The sequence below is a fragment of the Marmota monax genome, unplaced genomic scaffold, assembly GCF_021218885.2.
Source record: "Marmota monax isolate L192 unplaced genomic scaffold, Marmota_monax_Labrador192_F-V1.1 WCK01_AAM20220418_F8-fsc00014, whole genome shotgun sequence".
Lineage (NCBI taxonomy): Eukaryota > Metazoa > Chordata > Mammalia > Rodentia > Sciuridae > Marmota > Marmota monax.
This window is the reverse complement of record NW_026695222.1, coordinates 34,616,120-34,641,568: the sequence shown is the minus strand read 5'-3', so window position 1 is coordinate 34,641,568 and position 25,449 is coordinate 34,616,120. Positions and strand designations below refer to the sequence as shown.

General features: G+C 44.6%; 1 protein-coding gene across 2 annotated transcripts; it reads left to right on the top strand.

Annotated features, from left to right (window-relative positions):
• The first annotated feature begins 154 nt into the window (after positions 1 to 154).
• On the top strand, positions 155 to 24,003 carry Dnttip1 (deoxynucleotidyltransferase terminal interacting protein 1). 2 transcript variants are annotated; one of them, XM_046433750.2, is made up of 13 exons: positions 155 to 285; positions 834 to 904; positions 1,909 to 2,005; positions 5,725 to 5,823; positions 14,380 to 14,448; positions 14,703 to 14,759; positions 14,991 to 15,049; positions 16,416 to 16,461; positions 18,665 to 18,723; positions 18,824 to 18,884; positions 21,642 to 21,713; positions 23,467 to 23,522; positions 23,641 to 24,003. In XM_046433750.2, the coding sequence occupies exons 1-13, from the start codon at positions 181 to 183 to the stop codon at positions 23,777 to 23,779; spliced, it is 990 nt and encodes a 329-aa protein (XP_046289706.1). In that variant the 5' UTR covers positions 155 to 180; the 3' UTR covers positions 23,780 to 24,003. The 2 variants fall into 2 exon arrangements, with proteins under 2 accessions (XP_046289706.1, XP_046289705.1); XM_046433749.2 differs by having other exon boundaries at positions 16,413 to 16,461.
• Positions 24,004 to 25,449: the final 1,446 nt, after the last annotated feature.

Below are 25,449 nucleotides of genomic sequence, written 5' to 3'. Positions count from 1 at the left end.
GCCCCACACGCAGGGTCTCCGAGGGCCCGCGACCAGGGTGGCGGTTCGGTTCCCATGGTAACCCCGCAGCTGCCGGCGTCGCGCTTTCCGGGCCAGTGGGCGGCGCGCTCCGGTGACGTCACGGCGCCACTTTCCGGCCGGTGGCAGAGTCGGGCTGAAGTTGTGGGGGTCGGGGGCGCCATGGGGGCCACTGGCGACGCCGAGCAGCCGCGGGGACCCGGCGGGGCTGAGCGGGGCGGCACCGAGCTGGGTGACGCGGGCGCAGCGGGGCAGCTGGTTCTCATGGTGAGGGCGCCCCGGGTGAGGCCTGGGCTCGGGCCGGGCAGGGCCTCGGGCTCCCGGGACCCTGGCCCGCGGGCGAGAGAACACGGCGGCTGGTGCTGCCGAGGGGTTGCCGTTTTCGCAGTCGGACGACCTGGATTCGAGTTCTGGCGACGCCCTCCTGGCTAGGTGCTGAGGGCCAGCCTGGCATTCCCCCGAGCCCGGGCTTCTCTCCTGTAGGGCGGAGATGATTAGTCCCGGCGACCTCGTCAAGTCGTGGCGAGGGGATGGTAAAAGCCCTAACGCCCCCGGCAAAGCAGCCTGCCACCTAGTAGGCTCTGGGTGTTCCTCCTGCTGCTCCAGGAAAGGCGGCGCTGGGACTCTGAGGCAGGAAACTTTTTCTCGGTTCTTATTCCCTAGCAGCACCTTCCAATCACTGTCCTCCCCTTCTCCCCAAAGTGGGAGAGGGGGCGAATGGATCCGAGAAGGGATTTCTAGGCTAGCTTCATACTCATCCTCCACCACCCCAGTGTCACAGGCCTTAGTGACATTTGCTCCCTTGATTCCCACAGAACCCTTGGAACATAATGATAAAGCACCGGCAGGTGCAGCGAAGGGGCCGCCGCTCACAAATGACAACAAGGTAAGGCTGGCCCTTGTGGGACTTACATCCCAGGTACAGAGGTGGGCGAGAGTGTTGGGATCCCCACTGCACATGGCTGAGAAGAGATCTGTAGACAGTAGAAAGCACTGGCCTGGGAAAAAAGAGACTCATTCTCAACTCTGTGTACTTGAGCAAGTCACTGATGAATGACTTGCTCTGACTTCCCTCTCTGAACTCATCTAGAAATGGAGGGTAGAGAGGTGGATTTAACAACAGTATCCAAGATCCTTAACATTCATTGACGCTGCACTTGGGAGCTCTAAAGACGTCAGCATGGAGGTTAAAAACACAGGCTCTGGAGTCAGACAGCTGTGTTCTAATACAGACTCTGTATTAACTGAGTAACTCTTGGACAAGTCCCTAACCTCTCTGAACCTCTTTTTTCTCAGTCTTGCAGGGGGTCCAATAGTAATATCCAACTCAAGGAAGTGAGGGAGTGATTCACTCAAGGAAGTCATGGGCCTTAAGGATGCCATTTATAATTTTTAACCTGGGTAGTGATTGGTCATTCACCATAATTGTTTAAGTGTATGTATTTTTCTGTATAAATATTATATTTCACTTTGAAAATAATGCCCACTTTATTTTTATGAGAATGAAATAAAGTCAAGCATCCATGTGATCTTGCCCAGAATCTGAGCACATGACTAGTGTTTAGTGAAAGCTATCTAGTATTGCTGCTAAAGAATCCCATGTCGCTGGGCATGGTGGCACCCACCTGTAATCCCAGTAATTCAGGAGGCTGAGGCAGGATCATATGTTCAAAACCAGCCTCAGCAATCTAGCAAGACGCTGTCTCAAAACAAAAAATAAAAAGGGCTGGGGATGTGACTCAGTGGTTAAGCACTGCTGGGTTCAATCCTTGGTACCAAAAAAGAAGAAGAAGAAGAAAGACGGAACCCTATGTCAATAATTGGCTGGGCACACTGGGAAAGGATATGTTTGGGCCACAGCTGCTGACTCTGTCTCCCTCCTAAATGCAGTTTCACAGATCCTGCCATCTCCATGGACCTCCTCCGAGCTGTCCTGCAGCCGAGCATCAATGAGGAGATCCAGACTGTCTTCAACAAGTATATGAAGGTGAGAAGGACAGAGAGAACACTCATGGGGAAAGACTCCTGAGCAGCCAGGGCTTCCCTGCAGCACTGCTCTCTGTCTATATGGCACTCAGACATCTCAAGCTTTCTAATTCTGCCAGCTACCCCCCAAGAATTTTTTCCCCTCTTGGAGGTAATTCAGATATCTTTTTTGCCAAGTTTTTGTAAGAAAGAAATTATCAATAAACTTCTCCATAGCTCTATCTGCATATCCCATGGATGCTTCAAACTCAGTATATTCAAAACTGAACTCTGAATTTTTTTGAGCGGGGGGCTGGTACTAAAGATTTATTTTTTAAATTCTGAGACAAGGTCTCACTAGGTTGCTGAGGACCTCAGTAAGTTGCTGTGGCTGACCTTGAATTTATAATACTCCTGTCTCAGTCACTGGGCATACAGGCATGTGCCACCATGCCCTGCCAAACTCTGTTTTCTTCTCAAACCTTCTGCTTATGTATTTTGTTGTTGTTTGGGGGAAAAAAATTTTTTCCCAGCACATGCCAAGGCCCTGGATTTGATACCTAGGACCCATATATACACCAAAAAAAAAAAAAAAAAAAAATATATATATATATATATATATATATATATATATATATATATATATATATATATATTTAGCTACTACCATACTGCCAGACACTGTTCTAGGTATTAGGAATGTAGAGTGAAAATAACAGACAGTAACCTTGTTTTCTTTAAGCAAATATGTACTACTTTAGGGAATGAGAGAAGAGAGGACCTCTGGGACATGGGGTTGCTTTTTTGTTTTATTTTTCAGAGGTGCTATGGATTGAACCCAGGGCCTTCTGCATGCTAAGCAAGTCCATCTTATTTTATTTTGAGATAGGGTCCTGCTAAGTTGCTGAGGCTGGCCTCAAATTTGGTGATCCTCTTGCTTCAGCCTCCCAAGTAGCTAGGATTACAGTCATGTGCCACAATGCCCAGCAAGATTGCTGTTGTATGTTTTGTAACTAAGAAAGAGAAGACATTTGAGTGGAAACCTGAATAAAGTGAGACGGGGCAAGCCATGCAGACAAGTAAGAGAAAAGTGGTCTAGGCACAGAGAAAATGACAGAGGCCCTGAGGCAGGAATGTGCTTGGCACATTCAAAGCAATAAGTTGACCAGTGTGGAACAGACTAAACTGGGAGAGTAACAAAGTGCTTGGGAGGTAACAAGCCTAGCTCTAGTAAAACTTTTGAAGCCACAGTGAGGATTTTAGATTTTAGGCAGTTGTGGTGTTGCACACCGGTAATCCCAGGGAATTTCAGAGACTGGGGCAGAAGTATCGCAAGTTCAAGCTCAGCCTCAGAAACTTAGCAAGACCCTGCTTGAAAATAAAATAAAAAGGACCAGGGGGGTTGGGGTTGTGGCTCAGTGGTAGAGCGCTTACCTAGCATGCGTGAGGCACTGGGTTTGATACCCAGCACCATATAAAAAAACTAAATAAACAAAATAAAGGTATTAAAAAAAAAGAAAAGAAAAAGGACTGGGAATGTAGCTCGGTGGCTACATTCAATCTCCAATATCAAAATTTAAAAAAAAATTTAATAATACAAATTATATAGATTACAAGATGATTTATGGATGGATAGATGAGTACATTAATAGATATGTGATGGAGAAACATAATGTTAATTGTAGTCTTAGGTGGTAGGTATTAGCTATTTATTAAATATTCAAATTTTCTATGTATTTGAAATTTTTTAATAAGAAAATACTAATTAAAATTATACAGCCATGTGTGGTGGTTCAGACCTGCAATTCCAGTACTTAGGAAGCTGAAGGAGAATGCTCACATATTAAGAGTCAACTCGGGCAACTTTAAAAGGCTAGGGCTGTAACTCAAGTGGTAGAGTGCTTGCCTAACATGTGCCAGCCCCTGGGTTCAATCCCCAGTACCACATACACACACAAAGATACTTTTTAAAACAAGAGCCAAAAATCACTAAAATTCATCCCAAAGATACCAAACTCGGTTTTTTACATGAGTATGTAGGTTGTGTACATGTTTATATACACATATACAAACTGTTCTGTAACTTAATTTATTTCACTTTTGGTCATGTTTTTAGGTCAGTGCTGCTCTTTGTAATAGTTGTAGAGTTGTCTGTTGTATGGATGTTCCATAATTTAATTAGCTAGTCCCTAGAATATTCAGTTGTTTCCAGTTTTTCCCTGTTTCATACAACACTGGAATGAACATCTTTGTTCACTTGTGAGACTATTTCTGGGGAAAATTCCTAGAGATGGAATTAGTGAGTAATAGGGAAAAAAGTCACTCTCCAAAAAGGTTGTATTGTATTTCTGCTTGTGGTGCTTGCAGACGCTTCATTTGTGTTCTGATTTCGTTCTCAGATCCAGAGGTAGCTTACATTCACCCGTATATATCCATTATACTGCTCTCCCACGGGCTGCTTGGAAAGCATCCAGATTATTTTAATTGAACTTTTCCCCTAGCAATAATCAGCATTGAACACCAGTACTTATCGCCAGTTTTCAGATTTTTGTTTTAAAGTCAAACTCATCCATATTGAGAATATAGCTCAGTTGTAGAGTGGTTGCTTAGCAGATCCCCAGCACCAGAAAATCAGTCAGCCAAACATCCAGTCATTTAATTTGGCATGAAGAATTTTTCCTAAACACTTGAGGTCTCGGATTCAGTCTTTTCACACACTTCTTGATTTGATGTTATCAACAGAGGCATTTGACTTTGCTAAATATAACATGGCAGTGTCTCCCCAGAATTGTCTCCCACAGTAGGAGCATTGATAATAGTTTTTTAAAGTTTTCCTATACCCCAAAGAGAACTGGTACTTTCTCTGGAGTCACAACATGGACTCCTAATGAATGTATTTTCGGGTACCTCCCAGGTATGTCTGGAGACCCTATCACCTTGTCCCCAGTGTTTTAGGAAGTATTTCAGGCTCAAGTTCTCCCTCTAACCCAGAAGAGGAACCTTCTGCCAGGTTTCCCTTTCCTTTGCTGGTATCCAAGGGCCTTTGCAAGGTCACCCTTTCTCCCATCCCACAGATTGGGGATTGGGCAATGAGAATCCTAATAGGACTTTTCTGCTGTCTTGATCTTTTCTGTGCCTGTTCACTTTAGGCACAAGCTTTCTGGGTTTTTTCCTCCTATGGAAATACTACATGTACATTATAAAAATTAAGAGGCTATAGATAAGCAAAGAAGAAAACAATCATCCACAATATCACTGCTGTTACTTAATATATTATCCTTAAGTTCTTTTGTCTCTGTTTTTTTGCTGTTGTACATAAATAAGCTTGTTCTGTACCAAACTATTTTATAACCTGCTTGCTTTACTTGTCATTTTATTAAGAATACATTTTCATGTCAAAAATATATTTTACACTATCCTTACCATGATTTTTAATATTTGCATAGAATTTCATAATTTATTTAAGCTATGCTTGGACATTTAGGTTACTCTTTGGTTTTGTACTGTTTGCAGATTAATTTTTGGGGCACCTCTGTGATTATATCCTTAAGAGAGGAATAGTGGCAGGAGGTAGAGCCCAGAATACGAATCTAAATCTGTCTGATCCCAAAGCTGGGCACATGATCACATTTTCCTTCTGTATGAGAGCAGGATAAAAGCTTCTGTTTTATTTTTCAGTTTCCTTCAGGTTATCGTAAATTAGCAGAACTTCTGACCTTGTCCTCTGTTGTGCATCCCTAGTTCTTCCAGAAAGCAGCACTGAACGTGCGAGACAACGTTGGGGAAGAGGTGGATGCAGAGCAGCTGATCCAGGAGGCCTGTCGGAGCTGCCTTGAGCAGGTGAGACCAGAGGCCAAGACATGCGGGCACAGGGTTCAGCCCTCAGGGTTCTGCTAAGAAATGTGATCCTATCATCAGTGGTATGCCCAGAAAGCCACTTATCTCCAGGGCTTAGAAATGTTGTTGACATACAAGGCAAGAGAAGTAGGTACTAGGTGCCAGGTATAGTGATAGATGCATTATTTCATTTATGCCTCAGAAGAAACCCTGTTCATAAGGTTTTTTTTTTGTTGTTTTTTTTTTTTAATCTCTATTTTACAGATAAAGAAATTATGCTTAGCAAACTCATGGAAGCAGAGAGTACACTGGTGGTTACCAGGGAAGTAGGGAAATATTGGTTAAAGAGCACAGACTTTTGGACTGGAGTTGTGACTCAGTGGTAGAGTACTTACCTAGCATGTGTGAGGAACTGGGTTTGTTTCTCAGCACCACATAAAAATAAGTAAATAAAAATAAAAGTTCATCTGCAAATATATATATATATATATATTTATTTATTTATTTTATTTTTTTAAAGAGAGAGCAAGCACAGACTTTCAATTTAGATATGATGTATATCAGCGTGAGTTGCTAATAGTACTTTATCATGTGCTTGAAATTTACTAAGAGAGTATATCTTAAGTGTTCCACACAAAATACCTATATAGTGATGGATGTGTTGGTTATTTTAATTATGATCACTATTTCATAATATAGGTATATATACATCAAATAATCACATTGTCCACCTTGAATATATAATAATTTCTGTTTGTCACTCATATCTCAATAAAGCTGAAAAAAAATCAAATTGGGCAAACCAAAAGAAGAAAAGTAAATTGTAACTTAAGACACAAGAATTAGACAGCTAAGATCTATCTCACCCCTGAGGGTGCTTGGTGGATCACCTTCAAGTTGTCGTAGTCCCTTTTGGGATCAGGAGAATATAGCACACTTGCTATCTCCCAGCCTCTCAGGTGTGGTCAGGAGGCATGACATCAGGTCTGTAAATGACTGTGTTCCCAAGACAATAGAGAACACCAGCTACTGTTATTAATAGGAATTGTCAACATCACCCAGATTCTTTGCTTTACTGTGAAACTATTAGCTGTGAAAAATGGAAATTTCTTCATAATCAGAGCCATAAGGATTATTGTGAGTTCACTCCTATGAGGTAATTGTAGTGATATGAAAGAAAAATGCCTTCTAAAAGGCTGGCTGCCTACTCAGATGTAGCCTTAGAAAAAAGCAAGACCTCAGTTCTTGAAGGGCAGAACCCCATCCTATCTGTACAGTGAAAACCAATCTGGTTCTCGTGGGCAAGTGCTATGAGAAGTTCTGATAGTCAAGTTTAAGCTAACCAGATTCCTAAGAGGCCAGATTCATTAATTCACTCCATGACTTCCGTGTGTTATGATCATGTATAACAACCGCTAATAATAAGACAGAAATAATTTGTGTGTGTGTGTGTGTATATATATATATATATATATATATATATATATATATATTTTTTTTTTTTTTTTTTTTTTTTTTTTTGGTACCAGAGGTTGAACTAAGGAACACCCAACCACTAAGCCACATTCCCCAGCCTTATTTTGTATTTTATTTAGAGACAAGATCTTACTGAATTGCTTAGGGCCTCTCTAAATTGCTAAGACTGGCTTTGAACTTTCAATCCTCCTGCCTTAGCCTCCCAACCGCTGGGATTACAGGCATGCGCCACTGCACCTGGCTTGTTAATAATATTCTTATAAGTTGGAGTTGAATCAAGATTAGATTGATGCTAGGTGCTGTGGTACACACCTGTAGTCCCACCAAGTCAGGAGACTGAGACCAGAGGATCCTGGGTTCAATCCCCAGTACCAAAAAAAAAGCTTAAATTGATAAAACATTTACTCATTTGCATCCCAAAATACTTTCTTGAGTTTATCTCTTTGACTGATATTATTGAGGGCCTACTGTGTACCCATTACTATGCTGCTATGCCAGGCCCCAACAGTGGTGTGCAAACAGGCATAGTCCTTACCCTTAAAACTCTTGACATTACTCAAGTAATCACACAGTGTATTTGTAGTTACAATCTGTTACAAGTGTGTAAGTATGGAGACAAGACCAGGGACCAAAGGGAATGCAGAATGCCTAAAAAACAGAAAGAAGCCAGGAAGGCTGGTTTAGAGGGTGGAGAGAGTGAAACATGGTAAACTGTAGAATCAGGCAGAGGCAGATTACACAGAGCATGAACCAAATTATAGATATGGAGTTGTAACCAGAAAAGTGGCCTAATGAGATTTGCACTTTGAAAAGACTTCTCTGACTGCCTTAGGAGATTGGTTTGGAAGGGAATTTAGGAGACCTTTGAGGGGTTCAGGTAAAAGATGAACTTAAATTGGGCATAACTTGAATTCAATAAATGGTTATACCTTTCCAGTCTCCTGAATCCCCATGTTTACCCTCCAGAGCTTGCCCTTACCAGTACTGATAAGAAGCCAGAATATGGAATAGAAGGCTGTGTGGTCACCATAGACTCTGAGCACAGGGAGGTAAAAAGCCCAAAGAGTCTCATGCTCACCCAACAGGAAACGAGACAAAAAGAAACCTCAAGCGAGTCTTTAACCTTTCTGAGCTTCAATTTCCTCATCTCTAAAATTAAGAATAAAGCCACTCCCTACAGCCAGTAGTTTGCTGTAGGGATTAAATGGGATAATATACATAAACAAAGCATAAGTGCATGTGATGCAGAACAACTGGATATTAAATACATTGTTACATTCATAATTACAGAAAGTATTTCTTACATCAGAGCTTAGCTTTCAGATGGCCATCAGGATAGTTGGAAGGTCTTTGGGGTCCACTTGTCTAAACCATATGCGGAATTTCTTGTTACATTAGAGATTCTTCAGCCAGGCGGCAGTGGTACAGTCCTGTAATCCCAGGTACTTGGGAGGCTAAGGCAGGAGGATTGCAAGTTGGAGGCCAGCCAGGGCAATTTAGCAAGGCCCTGTCTCAAAATAAAAAGGGCTGGGGATATATCTCAGTAGTAAAGCACCCCTGGGTTCAATCCCCAGTACAAAAAAAAACAAAAAACAGATTCTACAGATTCTAGACTGGACATGATGGTAATTAGACTAGGAATTTTTTAGCTTTGAGTGGATGAATTCTTGGCGTGTTTGCTTTGACTTCTAATACTACATCTGGACCATCTCTGCTAAGCTCCTTCACTATGCCCTTTCAGGTATTTCTTAGGAAGAAATGACTGATCTTATCTACCACATGTTGCCCTGAGTTTTTTGTTTGATGTTTTTTGTTTTGCAGGGTAGGTATTTTATATATACAGATTATATGCATTTATTAAGAAAAATTTGACATGGTGATTAAGACTATAAGCTTTCTCTTGATTTAAACTGCCCCAGTTGGAGTCCTTGACTAGTTGTATGACCTTAAGAAAGTTACCATACATTAATAATCTCAATTTTCTCATCTGCAAAATAGGGATAGAGGTTCTACCTCATAGGATTGTCTGAGGACTCATTGTGCCAACACTCCTAAAATATTTAGCTCAGTAATAAAACTTAGTAGATGTTACTTGTTACCTTAAACTCAGAAAACAAATTGTAAGGAAGAGCCAGGCACAGTGGTACACACCTGTTGAGAGCCACAGCCAAGTTGGAATGGCCCCTGGCATTTTGCCAGAAGTAATGGTTGAGAGGCGAGCCATTAAGATAATGCTGGATTGGATTGAAACAGGTTGTGTATTCAATTGTATATAGACCCCTGCTGTCCGCCTCAGGCGCCCGCTACTTTGGAGTTCTCCCGGGGATTCCTGGGGATTCCTGGGGAGTTCCAGTGGGTTGGTGAAGTTCCGGTGGAGGGTGTTCCGGTTGGTGTGTGGTGTGCCTAGAAGGGATGAGCAGTGAGCCAGGAAGAACCTGAGGAGATGGAAGAGGCAAAAATACAGTAAGTGACATGCTTTCTTGGGAATACCGAGCAGAAAAGGCAGGCACACCATACACCAACAGGAACACCCTCCACCGGAACTTCACCAACCAACGTGAACTCCCCAGGAATCCCCGTGAGAACTCCAAAGTAGCGGGCACCCAAGACCAACAGCAGGGGTCTATATACAATTGAATACACAACCTGTTTCAATCCAGCATCATCTTAATGGCTCACCTCTCAACCATTACTTCTGGCAAAATGCCAGGGGCCATTCCGACTCCGCTGTGGTTCTCAACACACACCAATAATCCCAGCTACTTGGGAGGCTGAGGCAAGAGGATCGTAAGTACAAGGCCAGCCTAGGCAACTTAGCAAGACCCTGTCTCAAAATAAAGTTTAGAAAGGGGTCAAGGATATAGCTCAGTGGTAGAGTGCTTACCTAGCATGCAGGAAGCACTGGGTTTAGTCTCTACTCTCATAAATTTTAAAAATACATTTGAAAAATCTCACTACCCTGCAGTAACCACTAATAACATTTTCTGCTTTCTCCGGATCTTTTTCCTATATGTGTCTTTATAATATGGCTTATTCATTGGGGCACTGGGGATACAGTGGTGAGTAAACAGACCACCCTGGAACCTGCAGTCCCTTCAGCTGCTACACCGTTTCTTTGTTCCCATTTCAAGCCACACTTCAAGAAAGGCTGTCAGCAAGCTGGGTGTGGTGGCACACACCTGTAATCCCAGCCACTCAGGAGGCTGAAGCAGGAAGATGACAAGTTTGAGGCTGAGGCTAGCCTGGGAAACTTCGTGAGACCCTGTCTAAAAAAAAAAGCGGGAGCTGTCAGCAATCACTGGCTCCCTTTCTCACCCACTGTCGTTCTCTGCTCGCTGTGTTTGGCTTGAGTTCTCACCACTTCACCAGGGAGCCTTTTAGCATACCCCGTGCTGTCATCCCTGTGGGTCCTGACTGTGCTCAGCTGACTCATGTGGCATTTGTCGCGTGGGCTCGTTTCATGTCTCTTGGAACATTCTCCACTCTTGGTTCATTTCCTTTTGTCCAGCCTCCGGCTAGTGCTTCCTGCCTCCCTGACTTGTAGCGCTGCTGCTTCCTGAGTTCCGTCCTCAGACCCTTTCTGTCCATTTGCTTCCTAAGATGAGTCCATCTAATCCTCTGGCTTTGAAGTCATTTGGACCGATGATGATTCACAGATTTATATCTCAGGCCTGCGCTGCATCCACTCTTACCTGCTTCTAGTCCCTTCTAGCAGCAGCAGACTACTCTCTGTAAAGATGAATCAGATCATTTATTCCCTCTTTAAAACCCGCTAGTGACTTCCCGTTACAGATAAAATAAAACTCTAGTGCCTTCCCTGATCCACGGAGCCCTCCTGGACCAGCTCCTGCTGCGTGTTGACTGCATCTCGCCCTGCCGCCCCTCACGGCCTGCTCCAGCCATTCTGGCTCTGTCCCGCTCCTCCAGAACTGTCACTTGCTATCCTCTTGCCCAGCACGCTCTGCCCTGACTCTGCTTTTCTTCAGATCTCAGCTTAACTGTTACTCGTCAGCCAGCCCATCCCTGACCACGCCATTGCAGCCCCTCTCTCACCTTCAGTCACTCTCTGTCATTGAACAGGTTTATTTCTGACATTTATTTGAACCTGAAATTATTATGTTCACTTGCTTATTTTCCACCTTCCTCTCAGTCCTTCCCCTACTCTGCTAAAATGCCGAGCTTTACAAGAGTTCAGGCACAGTCTTTTTCATCATTGTACTCCCAGCCATGGAATATGACATGTACACTAGGTGTTTGCCGAATGTTCCAGCAACTGAATGAATTAACAGGCAAGTGAACAAACAGGCTTCCTGCCCTCATAGAACTTACAGACTAGTTAAGCAAAGAGCTAAGAACTATTATCACACAAATGTATGCATAATTAATTACACATTGAGACTGGTGAACTCTTTTTTTTCCCCCTTTCAATGCTTTATTCACTCAAATTACTCAATACAATTTCACTCTATAGGTTCTTAATCAGTCCTTAATGCTAGGCACTGCAAAAGACATAACCAGTTCCCAGTAAACAATTCTAGATTAATTCTAAGCACTGCGAAACACACTTAATCAGACAGGCTAATGACAGACATTCTCTCTGCATGCTAAGTTCAAAAGTCTTAAGCCTTAGGCTTTAAGTCCAGCAGATGCACACTCACTCAGACCACAGTGACCAGGTCCGGAACCAAGGCAGGCTTCTCCTGGCATGGAGTGGATGACCAGTTGAGGAGGGGGTCGTAGGGAGAAGTTGCGGCTCTCACCAAGGTCCAGATGAGGCTTAGAGTTTGAGAGTGGTGAGGATCACTCAGAGGCTCAGGAAATGGTGACAAGTGATGGAATGTCAGGTTCTCATCAGGCTCTCCAGCTCAAATGCATCCTTGTTTCGGCTGGCTCGAGACTAGTGTACTCTTACCTGAAAAGGAACAAAATTTGGCAGAGACAATCATGTTTTGGATTTAACAAAACTGGGACGTCCAAGCACGTGCATGGGGCAGGCCATTTGGTTTCTAAGCCTGGACCTCAAAGGATATCCTTTCCGCCACAACTGAAGATTTTTAAAAATCACAGAGTCCTCAGTTTGTAGATGTTAACTGCAGCTGTGAGCATCAATGAGAGCAGATAGAATATCTAATGAAAGAGGATGGAATGGAAAGAGGCAGATCGAGGAAGATAAGCCAGCAGATGAGGTTAAGAAAGAGTGGTCAGAGGAGAAGAACACAGGGAGCATGGTCTCAGAGGCCAGGAGAAGAGCGTATCCAGAAGCCCCATCAGTACTGCTCCAGAGCTGTTGAAACCCAGCTCTGCACCTGGCCTGCAAGGTCCCTGCAACCCTCCACCTGGCCTCCCTTCCCAGGGTTCCTCGCTCCTCACCTCCCTTTGCCCATTACTTGCCAGGCCAATCTTTTCTTCCTTGCTTGAGCCGAGTCCCCCCTCCTTGGGGGTTCTGCACTTCTTTCTGCTGCCAAAACACACCTCTGTTCAGCTCTGCTTTTATTTTCTTTGTTTTAACTTTTCTAACCTGGAGGTATCACTGCTTACCTAGGCTGGTCTCAAACTCGTAGATTTAGCCATCTTCCTGCCTCCGCCACCTGCGCAACCCGACTGCAGCCACGCCTCACCGTGCCCAGCTCTGCTCAGCTTTGTTCTACAGCCTGCTCCATCTCAGCTCAGGGGTTGTTGCCTTCTCCATAGGACCTTCCCTGAGCACCCCCTTAAAATAGAATTCTTCTCTGACAACGGCCACTTCTACCTGGAGTTTTTCTTCTTTGCTATATTTACCATGACCCCAAATCATCTTGTTGATATACAAAGCAAGGAACTCCACAGTATCTTACTCACTACTGTGTCCCCAGCAGTTATGTCCTAAGAATTCAAGATTTATTAAATGAAAAACAGCAGTTATTAAGGAATATGTATGATAGTAATGTATTCAGTTAAAAAAGCATGAATATATTTAAATGGGAAAAGTGAATTAGAATTTACATTGAAAAGTTAGTGCTAGTTTTCTATGAATAATGAAATTTCAGATTTGATTTTTAAATTTTGCTTCATTACATTTTCTAACTGTTCAACAGTGATCATTACTCAGATTATTTTTAAAATAAAATAATATAGGGCTGGGTGTGGTGGTGTACACCTGTAATCCCAGCTACATGGGAGGCTGAAGCAGGAGGATCAACAGTTCCAGATCAGCCTGGGAAACTTAGCAAGCCCCTGTCTCAAAATTTTAAAAGGCTGAGGATATAGCTCAGCGGTAGAGCACCTCTGGGATCAATTCCCACTTCTGCCAAGAAAAAGAAAAGGCTTCCCACTGACCTCCCCTTCCCCTTTCCTTCAGCATGCCCTGCAGGCAGAAGAGGAATGTGCTACCAATGAAGCCTCGGATTTACTTTTTGTAAATAAATACATGTATCTATGTCTTTCTATTTTATCTATTCTTTTAAATAAATATATGTAACCATGCCTTCCCATACTGACTATGAAAGGTTTTAGGGTTTTTTGTTTGTTTTTTCATTTGGGTACCAGGGATCGAACTCAAGGGCGTTCAACCCCTGAGCCACATCCCCAACCCTATTTTGTATTTTATTAGAGACAGGGTCTCACTGAGTTGCTTAGCACCTTGCTAAATTGCTGAGGCTGGCTTCACTCAAGATCCTCCTGCCTCTGCCTCCCAAGTTGCTGGGATTACAGGTGTATGTCACCACACCCAGCTTATGGAAAGCTTTAGACCAGTTTGGAGTTCTGTCTTAAAAAACACAGGCATTTGGGCTGGAGATATGGCTCAAGTAGTAGTGCGCTCGCCTGGCATGCATGAGGCACTGGGTTCGATCCTCAGTACCACATAAAAATAAAATAAAGATATTGTGTCCACCTAAAAGCTAAAAAAAAAAGTAAATATTTTTTTAAAAATAGAGGCAGGGGGGCTGGGGTTGTGGCTCAGTGGTGGCACACTTGGTTGGCATGTGTGAGGCCCTGGGTTTGAATCCCAGCACCACATATAAATAAAGGTTCATCAACAACTTAAAAAAAAAAATGTTTACCAACCAAAATACTGATTGTTAACACTTGATCTTTTCCTTTCAGGCTAAGCTACTATTTTCAGATGGAGAAAAAGTAATACCTAGATTGACCCATGAGCTTCCAGGAATAAAGGTTAGAGGCACTGTGTCTGGGGGTATTGGAGGGGAAAATAAATCGGGCTGGGAGGCATAGGAAGTATGTAGGCTCAGAAGTTTCCTGCACCACCCATTGGTAGGGTCCAGGTCAAAGAGTACCTGAATGGGCTGCAGGGGCCTGGGTCGGCGGCAGCCAGAGGACTACAGGCCAGGGAATCTGTCTTCTACACCCCAGAAGACCCACAGCTCCCAGGCACGGCCTTCCACTGATTCCCTTCCCTTTTCTTCCAGCGTGGCCGGCAGGCAGAGGAAGAATGTACCCATCGAGGAAGCCCCGTTCCCAAAAAGGTAAGCCATTTTCTAGCTGGGAGAGGGTACTTCCTCCTGTACTCTAGGCTGTTCTAGGGACCGGAGGCCAAACCCTAGAAACAGTCACACTGTTTCACTCCCAAGCATCATTTGCACTCTCTGGAAAACTGCCTTCACCAGGGGACCCTGGATATGCTGTTAGGGCGGGGTGGGAGGTTGGTGGGGAGTGTTCCCCAGGGTCAGGGCTCTGACAGCTGTTCTTTGTGGCAGAGGAAAGGACGGCCTCCTGGACACATTCTGTCAAATGACCGGGCAGCAGCCGGCATGGTGTGAGTAGAGGCCGCCAGTGTGGTGAGAGCTGAAGGGAGCAGAGGGACAGTTGTGGTCTCGGAGGGAAGGAGGCCACAGTTCGGTGCCTGTGAAATCAGACCTACCTGCTTAATCCCATAGAGGAGTGTTTCCCTGGTCTAGGAGTAAGGAGGTGCGCAGTGAGAATTTTATCCTGGTTTTGCCTCAGAACAGTTCAGCCCAGCTTGAAACACAGTCATTTTCATTGTGGTGTATATCAAATGCTTGTGGTTGGCCTAAGATACCTTTTGGACTTACCTTTTTAATCCTTACAGCCACCCCGTTAAAGAAGGTATGATTCATTTAGCAGACAAAGAAAAAGAGAAGAAAACAAGAGGAAAAAAAGAGAAAGACTCAGAGAATTACTTGCCCAAGGTCATACTGTTAGTAAGGGAAAACTATACCACACTGTCTATGGAATGAACCTTTGCAAAGTTTTGTTTGTTTGTTTCACATTCATAGGAATTTTGAACCCAGAGCTTCACACATGCTGGACAAACACTTTGCCACTGAGCTACATCCCCATTTTTTTTTTTTAAGAGCACTTTTAGGTTCATTACAAACAGTGGAAGATAAAGAAGTATTCCATATACTCCCTGCTTCCCCATTCGCACAGCCTCCCCGTTATCAACCTCTGGCACCCACATGGTACATTGGTTACAATTGAGGAATCTACTTTGACGTTACACCAGAGTCCACAGTGTACATTAACACTCACTCGTAGTGTTGTTCATCTGTGAGTTTGTACAAGTGACAGGTATCCACTGTTATAGTATCACACAGAGAATTTTCACCAACTAAAAGTCCTCTGTGCTCTACCTGTTCATCCCTTCCCACCCCTGAGGTTTAAAGAGTTTTGAAGCAGCAGAATCTTTTTTTCAAACACAACTTCATGGAAACTCAGTATATGAAGCAGATAAAGTCATTCTTCTGGTAAAGGGGAATAAGGATAGTTTGAAACCACTGACATAGGAGACAGAATAGCATTAATTGCCATCCCTTAGATTTGTCTCCTCCTGGGTCAGTTTGGTTCCTCGTGAACACAAAATGGGTAGGGCAAGGGCTGGGGGTGTGACTCATGGATAGAGCACTTGCCTAGCACGTGTGAGGCCCTGGGTTCACTCACTCCCCAGATGGCACAAACAAAAACAAAAACAGGTCAGCTGCTGCTGTTATCTCCTGCAGACAGATGAGAAAGCTGCAAGTTCCTGGACTTGCCCTCCTGCCCAGTCATATCAGAGCCAGGGCTGAAGGGAGACTGTATGAGGCCCTACTACCATTAGCAACCTTCCTTCCAGTCTTGGCCCACCTTGGAGAATTCACCTTTCTTCTTTTCCTTTCAAGCAGATGGAAGCCAAAATCCTCTGAACCGATTCGCCGGGAAGGCCCCAAGGTATAATTTTGTAAGCATGTTATGTGAGCATGGCAGTGACCAGTATCCCAGAGAGACTCAGCCAAGGCTCTGGGGACCCAGTGAGGGAAAGGGGCATGGGTGGTATAGGATGTGTTCACACATTCCACAGCCATGTTCCCTTCTCTACCTCCAGCAACCTGGTCCTCCTGAGAAGATCCCATGTGAAAATTGGAATGAGGCACAAAATAAAGAAAAGGCCAGGCTGGGGCTGTAGCTTAGTGGTAGAGCACTTCCCTAGCATGCGCAGGCCTTGAGCTCCATCCCCAGGGCTGCCAAAAAAGAACAAAATTCTATAACAAAGAGGAGCAGGAGTCCCTTATTCCACAAGTTCACGAGTGGTCTGATACTTTGCTCATTACCTAATATTGACAGGCACTGCCTAAATCTTTGTTTGACTTATCTCATTTAATCTTTATATCAAATTTATGAGATAGGTTCTATTATCATTTTGTAGTAAGGAACTTCCTTTCCTGCCAACTCCCCTACAGGTAAAAATTATCTTCTCAGTTATCTTATGCTCTTAGTACACTTGAGTTTCGCCCAAATCATACAGCTAGCGAGAAAGAGCCAAGTCTCAGGCCCAAAGTCTGTTGACACCACTAGCCTCTGCTGCTTCCCAAACAGTTGTTTACAAGCTTTTTTAAGGATTGAATCCTTTATTTCAATAAAGTAATTGCTGGAAGCCCAGTAAAATAGATAAAAGTACCGCAGTCTTCATCGGAGCTGTGTCTGGAAGACACTGGCCTCCTCTTCCCCCGGTCCTCTCTGCTCTCCCGCTGGTTAAAAGGCCTGCCTTCTAAACTCTGCTTACTCCCTTAAAGCTGGTGGCCGTGAGCTCTCCCAGATCTTTCTGTTCTCTCCAAATCTCCCTCTGTCTTGGTGAGTTCTTCCTCGGCAGTGGCCCTTGGTTGTCCCCAGAATACTCCCCTTGGCCCACTTCACCTAAAGCTTTTCGGCGAATGATCTAAATCATCCACTCTGTGGTTTCAGGGACCACCATCTGCTAAACTCCCCAGTCTCTTGGGGTATCACAAACCTTTCTTCTTTAAAATCTGTATATCCTCCTGTCTGCTAGACCTTTCTGCCTGCAAGTTCCATAGGCATTTCAAAAGCAGCATATCTAGGGCTGGGTTGTGGCTCAGCAGTAGAGCGTTCACCTAGCACATGTGAGGCCCTGGGTTCAATCCTCAGCACCACATAGAAATAAATAAAAATAAATAACTAAATAAATAAAGGTTGTTGTGTCCAACTACAATGAAAACATAAATATTTTTTTAAAAAGCATCATATCCAAAATTGAACTTGGAATCTTTCCTCACTGACCCTCCCTTACATTGCTGCCCTCAGTCATCGTCCCTGTTCTTTTCCACCGCCTCCCTGCATCCACTCAAGTGCTGAATGACTCCACCTTCTGAGTACGTTCAGTCCCTATTACTCCTCCTCCTGACTGCTGCCTACCTCAGCTCTAGTCTTGCTTCAGTTCTGCTTGATCACAGCAGCCTCTAAACTGCTCTCCCTGCCTGTCACCATGCCCCTAAACCCATCATCCACACTGCTGGAAGGTGAGCTATTTTTGAAGCATGGCTGATTCTTATATGTTCAGAGGCCTTCAACAAGTCCCCAGTGCCTGAATAAAGAAAAGGACAAACCCTTAAAGGTGGCTTCCTGTGACCTCCCTCCTCCGTGTCGCTCTCTCCCGCCTCAGCAGTTCTGCTCCCTGGCTGGCTTTCTCCTTTAGCAACACAGAATTGCTCGTGGCTTCTCCAGCATGCCAAGAGCTCCCATCTGCCTTTACACATGCTGCCCTCTGTCTGGAAATGCCCGTCTCCTCCCCTCTACCCTGTCCAGCTCATGCTCACCTTTAAGAATTAACTTGAGGACTAGCTCTTCGAGGAAGACTTCCTGACTGACCATCTGCTTTGGCACCACTCACAGCCAGCATTCAGCCCTGTCATTGCCCCATCACATAGTGGCCTGATTATTTGTATCTGTGTCTGTTTCTTATTCATCTCTTTATTTCCACCATCTAACACAGGGCCTAGTATATTAAAACTACTTCATATTTCCTAGTAAACTATTGAACGAGGGATAAAGACAATGGTGAGAAGTGGTAGGGACAGGAGTGTTTCTGTCCTGCTCACCACATTAACCCCACCCTCACCAGCCTCTGTTTTTTATACAGTGGGACCCAGCTCGGCTGAATGAAACTACCACCTTCGTGTTGGGCTCTCGAGCCAACAAGTGAGTCTAAGAGCTTTGGTGCTAATGGAGGGGCAACTCGGGGCTCAACTACTAGAGGCTCTGCCTGATGGAATCCTTACCACTCATCTTTTACTTTCAGGGCCCTAGGGATGGGGGGCACCAGAGGGAGAATCTACATCAAACACCCACATCTCTTTAAGGTAGGTGAGTGCTGGGATGTCGGCAGGCCATTGCATTGGGAGCAGATGGCATTGGGACTTGTACATAGCACAGACAAGCTTGGAACACACACTGATGTGGGAGTCCGGACATCTGGGTTCTGGTTACTCCTTCCTCATTCACTTTTTTACCTCTTGTGATTTACTCAGACTACTTTGCCTCAGTGATCACAGCTGCTTTCCTTGCATGATGATTGTGTGCCAAACACGGTTTTAAAAGCCACACTTACATGATGTCATGGAACGCTCCTTTAAGATAGGTATTGTAGCCAGGCGTGGTGATACATGCATGTAATCCCAGCAACACAGGAGGCTGGGGCAGGAAGAGCACAATCAGACACCAGCCTCAACAGCTTAGCAAGACCCTGACTCAAAATAAAAAGGACTAGTGATGGGGCTGGGGATGTGGCTCAAGCGGTAGCGCGCTCGCCTGGCATGCATGCGGCCCGGGTTCGATCCTCAGCACCACATACAAAACGAAGATGTTGTATCCGCCGATAACTAAAAAATAAATATTAAAATTTAAAAAAAAAAAAAAAAAAGGACTAGTGATGTAGCTCAGTGGTGCAACACCCTGGGTTCAGTCTCCAGTACAAAAATATATATATATGTGTGTGTGTGTGTGTGTATATATATATATATATATATATATATATATATATATATATGATGGCATTAGCCAGGTGTGGTGATGTGAACCTATAATCCTAGACAAGGGAGGCTGAGGAGGGGGAACTGCTTAAGCCCGGGAATTTTGAGGCCAGCCTGGACAACACAGGGAGATCTGCCTCAAGGAAGAAAAAAAAAGTATTGTTATATTTATCCAAAGGTGAAAAAAGTAGATGTCAGGAAGGCTAAGTGACTTGGCCAGAGTTACTCAGCTGGTAAGTAATGAGTCGGGATCAAATCCAGGACTGCCTTCACCAGAGCCGAGCGCCCAGCCCCTGTATCCATTTGTCTGTGAAATAAAGCAGCTGGAGCAAGGCAGGCTCCCCTCTTCAGAAGAGATGACTCTTCCCTGGAGAGCAGCTTGCTGTGGTTTCCACTGTTTGAGAAAATAATAGGGGAGATCTTAAGTTAATCCACTCTTAGATGGATTTATATTTCATCAATTACAAAACATCCACATAGATTAAAATATAGTACTGCAGCCGGGCACAGTGGCACACACCTGTAATCCCAGTGGTTCAGGAGGCTGAGGCAGGAAGATCACAAGTTCAAAGTCAGCCTCAAAAACTTATTGAGGCCCTAAGCAACTCAGCAAGACCCTGTCTCTAAAATACAACAAAGGGCTGGGGATGTGACTCAGTGCTTAGGTACCCCTGAGTTCATTCCTCGGTTCCAAAAAAAATAGTACTGCATATGTGTTCCAGACAGTTTTTGCACCTATACATAAGGCTTGCTGCTCCTTGCCAGAACTGTGTAGCCCCTTTGGGGTCCCAGATCTGCCTGCCACACCCTGTGCAGCTCTTTGAGTGCTTTGAGGGGCAGAACTGCTGGCTGTTTCCCAGCATTCTGACCCAGGACTTCCAACACACAGAAGTAGCCTACTTGCTACTTCTTTATTTTCCTTAGTGTCTTTACTTCTGCTGTTCCCTTTACCCAGAAGACCTTTCTCCTCCACTTTATCTTCCTGTTATTTAACATCTGCCTCCCCCAAGAACCCTACTTGTGTCCTCCCCTAGATGGATATTCTCTGGGACTTGCTGTGAATTCCCATCAACGTGGTTAAGAGTATGATTTCAATCCGGGTTCTATACTTACCAGCTCAGCCATGTGACCTTAAGCAAATGGCTCCACATTTCTGAGTCTGTTTTGTCATATACAGAATGTAAAATGAGAATGATGATAGACCAACCTCTTGGGGTTAATTAAGAGAGAATGTAGTAAAGCACCCAGCATAATCCTGTCACATAGAAAGGGACTCAGCAAGTGTTAATCATTTTTATTAGCATAGTTCCCCAATTCTAAGATCTATTTTCTATAATAAGCCCCCAACCCCCTTTCACTTTACAGTGGGTGTTACCTCTTTTTTTTTATTTTTTCATTCTAATAAATGAAGGGAAACTTTTTATTGTTTTCCTTCACAGTTCTCTGTTAGTGATCATAAGCATCTTTTTAGTCATTTACAATCTATTTGTATTTGTTCTGTAAACTGCTTAGTACATTTTGGCCCATTTTTCCATCCTTCAAAAGACATTATTTGAATTCTTCACTTCCTCTTTTAAACTTTGTAATCACAGAGATATAAATTCATTCTTCTCATTAAAAGATTCAAGCAATACACAGGAGGTAATAGGGAATAAGACACAAGTGCCCCTCACTCCTGACTCTGTCTTCCCTCCCTGAGGTCACCAGCAACCACAGTGGTACATATCCTTCTCTGCAAGCATGTGCCTAGAGTGTGTGTGCAGGCATAGTGTGCATGCCTGTGTTCTTGTCCTTTACTGATATTTTACTTATTCAGATGATACTTTACATAGTTGTCTCTGGTTTTATTTTTTTCACCCAAAAATTGATTCTATGTTTTGAGAAAGGAAGCGTGTGAGGATTCGGAGTATATTATTAAATCTCTGGGATTAGTTCACAATCCCTGGCTGCCTGGGCTTACTCTGGAGATTAGTGAGGCCTCTTTATGTACATGCTAGACAAGGTCTTGTGGTAAGAACTGCTCAGGGGCCAGGAGGAAAGCCCTTCACACGAGGCTAATGTCTCCTCCTGTAACTTCATCCCTCACAGTATGCAGCTGACCCCCAGGACAAGCACTGGCTGGCTGAGCAGCATCACATGCGGGCAACAGGCGGGAAGATGGTAAGTCTTGTTCACTCACATACTGCTCAAGGCCCACCCTGCACAAGGACCAGGATTCTGGCTATTGGTGACAGCTTACCTTCAAAGTCTGAAAGATTTCCTAAACCTTAAGGATGTGGCAAGGGACATACTAGGCCCATTGCTTTGTGCTCAAGAGCAGACCGTAATCCCTGTGTTCCCTTCCCTATCGGTAGTGTTCTTTAGCTCCTCACTTTCCCTCCCACCCATTTCCAAGACCACTTTTTTTGGATCGAATTAGTTGTGCATAGGAATGGGCAGTTTAATACTTCATAGTACTTTTCCCTTGCCTGCCCATGGGTGGATTTAACTCATTGATCACCACAGTCTTCTTCTAAACAGCTCTAGAATCTTCTCAACACAGTACTCCAGGCAACACTCGTTGTCAGTAGGAGTTTGCACATGCAATGAAATGTGTGCCATGCCCGGCAGCCCCTTCCAGGCTCGCTTCCATTCTAAGAGTTCTCAGTTAAATCGAGCAGTAACCTTAGGAAAGCTGTTGTGGTATATATCCTAAAATAATTTGTAGGGCTTTGCCCATCACATGCAATGTCACCTGATGACTCAGTCCGTCTACTGGGACCGCTCCTGATAGAATCTAAAGGCCTTGTAAACTGGTGTGCCATCTCCTTTCTGACAATGAAAGCTACTTTTATTTTATTGTATACTGTGCCCACACTTCATTTCACAAAATATTTAAGGGAACTTCCTACTTATATATAAATAATAATAATAAATTGATGGGTAACGGGAACAGAACCTAAAGTTAAGCCACCCACCAAGAGTAGTTTAGGGACAAGTTGGGTTTTTTCCCGTTGCTGACCTGGGAGACCTTCTTTGAGTAGTTGTGGATTCATCTCTAGGCCCCTTTCAAGGACACCTGATCTGTTACATAGTTCACAGAACCCACAAGATGAAGGCAAAGTACTTAAGGGACTCACAATTAGTCCTGACCCTAAGACTGGATCCAGAGTGTCCCACAGAAGAGTTTCTTCTATGGTGAATAACATCCCCTGTAAGGTGAGCTCACAAGAGGACCCTGGCCCCCTGCAGACCACAGTGGGCAATGCCATTCTACAGGGCCCAGGGCAGTACAGTGCAGCCCCATTACTAGACCACAGTGCTATTTATCATGTTCTCTCTTTTGCCACAAAGCTCAAAACCAAGTTATCTTAATTGCCAGTTAGCAAATAGCTTCCTCCTTCTGTTTCCAAGTATATTTTGCCACTCTCTTACCATTTTGTTATAGTTCTACTCGACACCTTTCTTAAAACAGGAAAGGCCCTAAATAAATTAAGTCACCAGAAGCCCCAGGAGGTGGTGTGTGCCTGTATTACCTAGGAAGCTAAGGCAGGAGGATCGTTTGAATCCGGGAATTTAGGGCCAGCCTAGGCAACTAGGCAACGTGGCGTATCCCTATCTTGGGGCTAGGAATGCAGCACTTGCCTACCATGTATGACGCCCTAGGTTCAATCCTCTGCACCATAAAAACAAAAACAAAACAAACCCCCCATCTCAAAAAGAAATTCTTTTTATTTAAAAAATAGTCACCAGTCCCTATTCTCCCCCACTAAAGTTTGTATGTGAGTGAAAGATTTTCTCAAGGAACCATTCTCCTGACAGTCTTTCCATACTTACTCTTCCCTACTGAAGCAGGCACAACATGTTTAGTAAAGTGTTATCAAGGTGGCATAAAATGAAACAGGCATTTGCCATTCTCCTTTCTTCCTGGCAGGCCTACCTCCTCATCGAGGAGGACATCCGGGATCTTGCTGCCAGTGATGACTACAGGTAAAGCCAGCAGGTCTTCTGCCCCCCACCCTCTCCTCTGCCTCAAAAGTGGCCCCTGGGATTGGGCGAGGCCCACATCTTCCCTTGCTTTAACTTTCCTCCTCAATGTCTATTCTAGAGGATGCCTGGATCTGAAGTTAGAGGAGCTGAAGTCCTTTGTCCTACCCTCCTGGATGGTTGAGAAGATGCGAAAGTACATGGAGACACTACGGACAGAGAATGAGCATCGCACTGCTGAAGCACCTCCACAGACCTGAGGCCAGGACCCCTGGCTACATTTGGCAGCCCACCTCTAAGACCCTCTTCCCCACACAGCTGAGGCCACCACTGGGTCTCTTCCTAGGTGGATCTCAGCGGCATTAAGCTGTGCATGGGCCAATTTGTAGTGACTCACTGCAGAGCACCCCCAGACTGGCATATGGTTCTATATTTGTAAAGTTATTGGGATAAGAAGCAATTAAAACAGTTTGTAATAAACACAGATGGTGAGCCTGCTGTGTAGTCTGCCTTGGGGGGGCTGACAGCACATCAAGGGCTCTGGAAGTGGGTGCAGGAAAAAAAAAGGACAAGTACTTTTCCCCCATCTCATTGACCCAGGTTCTAGAAGACAAAACTGGGAACATATTCTTTGCCATCCTTCCTTGTTCCTGGTTTCTAGGGGTTTTTTTCCAACTAATGCACGAATGTGGCAGAATGTGATGGCTTGTGTTTGTTTTTGGTACCCGTGATTGGACCCAGGGGCGCTTAACCACTGAGCCACACCCCTAGCCCTTATTATTTTTCATTTTGAGACAGGGTCTCACTAAGTTGCTTAGGGCCTAAGTTGATGAGGTTGGATCTGAACTTGCAGTCTTCTAGCCTCAGCCTCCACAGCCACTGTGATTACAGGGATGCATCACTACACCCAGCTTTTTTTGTTCGTTTTTGATTTGGTTGTTTTGTGTGTGTACCTGTGTGTTGGGCCGAGGGGGTGCTGGGGATTGAACCCTGGGCCTTGCACATGCTTTGTTCCTACTTAACTAGCTGAGCTACATACATCCTCATCCCCACCTTAGGGTTTTTGTTTTTGGGGTTGTTTTTGTTGTTGTTGTTTTTTGTTTTTTTTTTTTTTTTTTTGAGATGGAGTCTCACTAAGCTGTTTAGGGCCTCGCTAAATTACTGAGGCTGGTTTTGAATTTGAGATCCTCCACCCTCAGCCTCCTGAGCCGCTGGGATTACAGGTTAAAACAGGGCGGGGCGCAGTAGTGCACGCCTATAATCCCAGCTACTCAGGAGGCTAAGGCAGAAGAATCTTAAATTCCAGCGGTAATTTTAAGAAGACCTTATCTTAAAAGGCGGGGGAGGGGAGGAGATGTAGCTCAATGGTAGAGTGCCTGGGTTAAATCCAGGCGGGCCCAAAGTCACAGCAAACCAGTTGGAGAGGCATGATAAATTCTCTAGTAGGGAGTCTGCTGTTCTAAACATCAGCCCATTCACCGTTTCCTAGGATTTTCAAGTAACTTGGGACTCCAACAAAGGCATCCGGGGCATTGTAATAGGGGGAGCAAAGTCTTCGGTTTGGGGAAGGGCACCAGCGCTGCAAGGCTGGAGGCCCTACCTCCTCCAGGAAGAAGGGATCGGGCCAGGCGTGCCTGCTATTTCCCAGCAGAGCTAGGCGTTGACCTTAAGCCTCATCCCACGTGGACGTTTTCTTGGCCCTTTAATGGTCGGCGTTTTCCAAAGGCCACCAATCCACTGCAGGTTCGTTAGTTAGCGGCAGCGTCTCCTGCCAATCGGCCTTCAGCGGCAGAACCACCGCCGCCCAATAGTGATGCGCTGATGGGCGGGCCTAGCGGTTGCGCAGTGACAGAGCGCTCCGGCGCCTCGCATTGGCTGGATCAAACCCAAGCGAGCCTAGGATTGGCCGACCTTACCGGAGGGTTACAAT

Bases quoted from the DNA above. Each gene is read 5' to 3' on its own strand.
- Dnttip1 (XM_046433749.2), top strand. From the start codon at position 181: ATGGGGGCCACTGGCGACGCCGAGCAGCCGCGGGGACCCGGCGGGGCT. The intron at 2,006-5,724 runs GTGAGAAGGACA...GTGCATCCCTAG, and splicing joins TCTTCAACAAGTATATGAAG to TTCTTCCAGAAAGCAGCACT. The intron at 5,824-14,379 runs GTGAGACCAGAG...TTTTCCTTTCAG, and splicing joins GTCGGAGCTGCCTTGAGCAG to GCTAAGCTACTATTTTCAGA.